Source organism: Chelonoidis abingdonii, chromosome 20, assembly GCF_003597395.2.
Source record: "Chelonoidis abingdonii isolate Lonesome George chromosome 20, CheloAbing_2.0, whole genome shotgun sequence".
NCBI lineage: Eukaryota > Metazoa > Chordata > Testudines > Testudinidae > Chelonoidis > Chelonoidis abingdonii.
This window is the reverse complement of record NC_133788.1, coordinates 1,947,965-1,950,678: the sequence shown is the minus strand read 5'-3', so window position 1 is coordinate 1,950,678 and position 2,714 is coordinate 1,947,965. Positions and strand designations below refer to the sequence as shown.

The 2,714-nt window shown below is 53.6% G+C and overlaps 1 protein-coding gene across 1 annotated transcript in view; it reads right to left on the bottom strand.

The window, feature by feature from the left end:
* The window catches only part of RNF43 (ring finger protein 43), a 120,138-nt gene that overhangs the window by 27,630 nt on the left and 89,794 nt on the right, over positions 1 to 2,714 (bottom strand). The window contains exons 6-7 of the mRNA XM_032769940.2: positions 1,533 to 1,688; positions 112 to 214 (exon numbers count right to left, since the gene is read on the bottom strand). Of these exons, the coding sequence (XP_032625831.1) occupies positions 112 to 214; positions 1,533 to 1,688 (259 nt within the window). The remainder of the gene's footprint in view (positions 1 to 111; positions 215 to 1,532; positions 1,689 to 2,714) is intronic.

The window sequence follows — 2,714 nt, the reverse complement described above, 5'->3', positions numbered from 1 at the left end:
CACATACATACCACACCTTCCCCCCCATACCATAACTCCCCTCCCCCACCCACCCACACTCTTGCTGGGAGGTGCTTTTCATGGGCAATTTGGTCCCTGCTGGAACCCTACCGATGATATTGAACATGCAGAGCGGGCAGGTGTGGTGCTGCTGCAGCCAGGGGTCGACACACTCTCTGTGGAACTCATGGGAACAGGAAATAATCCGCAGCTCCTAGACAGAGACAGAGAGGAGGTTTGGGTGGGCAAAGCAAGGTCCCTGGAGGGAGCTGGATGTGGGTGGGGAGGCATCTCCCTGCTCCACGGATCAGCCCTGATCCCGCACTCTGGGCGCTTCCCAATGTATAAAACAAGACCACCGAAGCATCTGGCTCCAAGCATACCAGCCCATGCCTCTGCAGCGTCCAAGCTCTGGGGTCTGAGTGGGGCACACATTGCAAAGCCCTCTGGAGGAATGTCCTGTCAGCAGCCGAAGTCCCCAGTGCTGAGTGCAACTGGTGCAGCACCCTTTGGGGAGAGGCATTGCTCAGGGAACCAGGCGTCAACCCATTAGAAGCTTTCCCCACACCCACAGCTCTCCCTGCAAATGTCCTGGTAGCCAGGCCGGGCCATGGATCTCCGGAGTCACCTGGTCCTGCAGAGATACAACTGATCCATAGATTCCAAGCCCAGAAGGGTCCACTGTGATCATCTAGGCTCACCCCTCCACAAGACAGGCCAGAGAACTTCCTTGCAATAATTCCTAGAGCAGATCTTAGAGAAAAACCTCCCATCTTGATATAAAAATCATCAGTGATGGAGAATCCACCACAACTGGGTAAGTTGTTCCAATGGTTCATTGCTCTCGCTGTTAAAAACACACGCTTTATTTCCAGTCTAGCTTCAGCACCCAGCCATTGGAGGGTGTCACTTTTCTCTGTTAGTATGAAGAGCCCCAGATCAAATATTTGTTCCCTGTGATCGTCACCGCTTAGTCTTCCCTGTGTTAACTGATTGCCAGCAGGGGAGCCACGCTCTGGGCCAGCATCATATCTGAAGGCTCCCAGTGGCAGCGGGTTGCAGTAATCTGCTCTGGAAGTGACAAAGGCCAGGATACCTGGAGAGCAGCCAGGTTCACACACCCAGCAAGACGGTGCTCTTGGCATTAGGCATCACCTGAGCACCCTGGAGCAGCCTAGGACAGACCCCCAAAGGATGCAGGCCCATATTGTCAAAGAGATTTAGGCACCTAATTCCGGATTTCAATGGAGCTGGGTTCCTAAATCTCTGTGAGGCTCTGGGTTTAAAGCCCTCCCAGCCCCCCTCTCCCATGCTGGTACAGTAGGCAGCAGTGCTGTGCCTGGGCAGGCTTGTTTCAAAGCACGGACCAGGAAATGCCCTGCTCCACAGAGCACACTGCTCCTTTTGCCATTTACACAGAGTCCTGCCAGCTGTGCAGCCCCCCTCCCAACGGCACCTCTGCCCAGAGAGTTCAGAGCAGTGATTGGCCAGACTCACTATCTGGCTTCCACTCCAGCGTGAGCTTATCCTACCTGGCCCTCACTGAACTCCTCCAGACAGATAGCGCAGATGGGGGCTGAGCTGCAGCTGCTCGCCGAATCCCTTAGGGCGGCCTGTCGGCACCGGGCCTGGTACTTCCGGATGGCCAGCCGGCTGATCGCCTGCATGGTCTGCTGCTGCAAGGAGTCCTGGGAGAAAGGAAAAGAGAGATAGCCTGAAGAAGTGGTAGAGTGAAGAGAGGACTTGGCCCTCCTGCATAGCTAGGATGAAGATACACATGTTCCACCGAATTGCCAGATGTGAAAAGCTAGGGCTCTCCTTTCACCAGCCACGCTGCAGCCTGCAGCACCAGGCTGGCAATAAAGGCAGACAGAGACCTGGCAGCTGGTCAAGGCAAACCGTGAGGCAGCATGACCTAGTTGTCAGAACAGGTCACTGGCCTTCAGGAGACCTGGCTTCTATTCCCGATCCCCCTGACTCAGGTTGTAATCTGGGCCCAACCCTCCAAACACGCCCACTAATTCTGAGTGCCTGATGCCACGCACCCAGTCCTCTAATTTGTCTGTGTTCCTCTCTATCCTGTTCCTACCCTCCAGCGTATCTACCACTCCTCCCAGTTTAGCGTCATCTGCAAACTTGCTGAGGGTACAATCCACGCCATCCCAAGGATCGATCCTGGGGCCGGTTTTGTTCAATATCTTCATTAATGATCTGGAGGATGGAGTGGACTGCACCCTCAGCAAGTTTGCAGATGACAGTAAACTGGGAAGAGTGGTCGATACACTGGAGAGTAGGGATAGGATACAAAGGGACCTAGACAAATTAGAGGATTGAGCCAAAAGACCTGATGAGGTTCAACAATGACAAGTGCAGAGTCCTGCACTTAGGACGGAAGAATCCCATGCACTGTTACACACTAGGGACCGAATGGCTAGGCAGCAGTTCTGCAGAAAAGGACCTAGTGGTTACAGTGGACGAGAAGCTGGAGATGAGTCAACAGTGTGCCCTTGTTGCCAAGAAAGCTAATGGCATTTTGGGCTGTATAAATAGGGGTATTGCCAGCAGATTGAGGGACGTGACCATTCCCCTCTATTCGGCATTGGGAAGTCTCATCTGGAGTACTGTGTCCAGTTTTGGGCCCCACACTACAAGAAGGATGAGGAAAAATTGGAAAGAGTCCAGCGGAGGGCAATAAAAATGATTAGGGGGCTGGA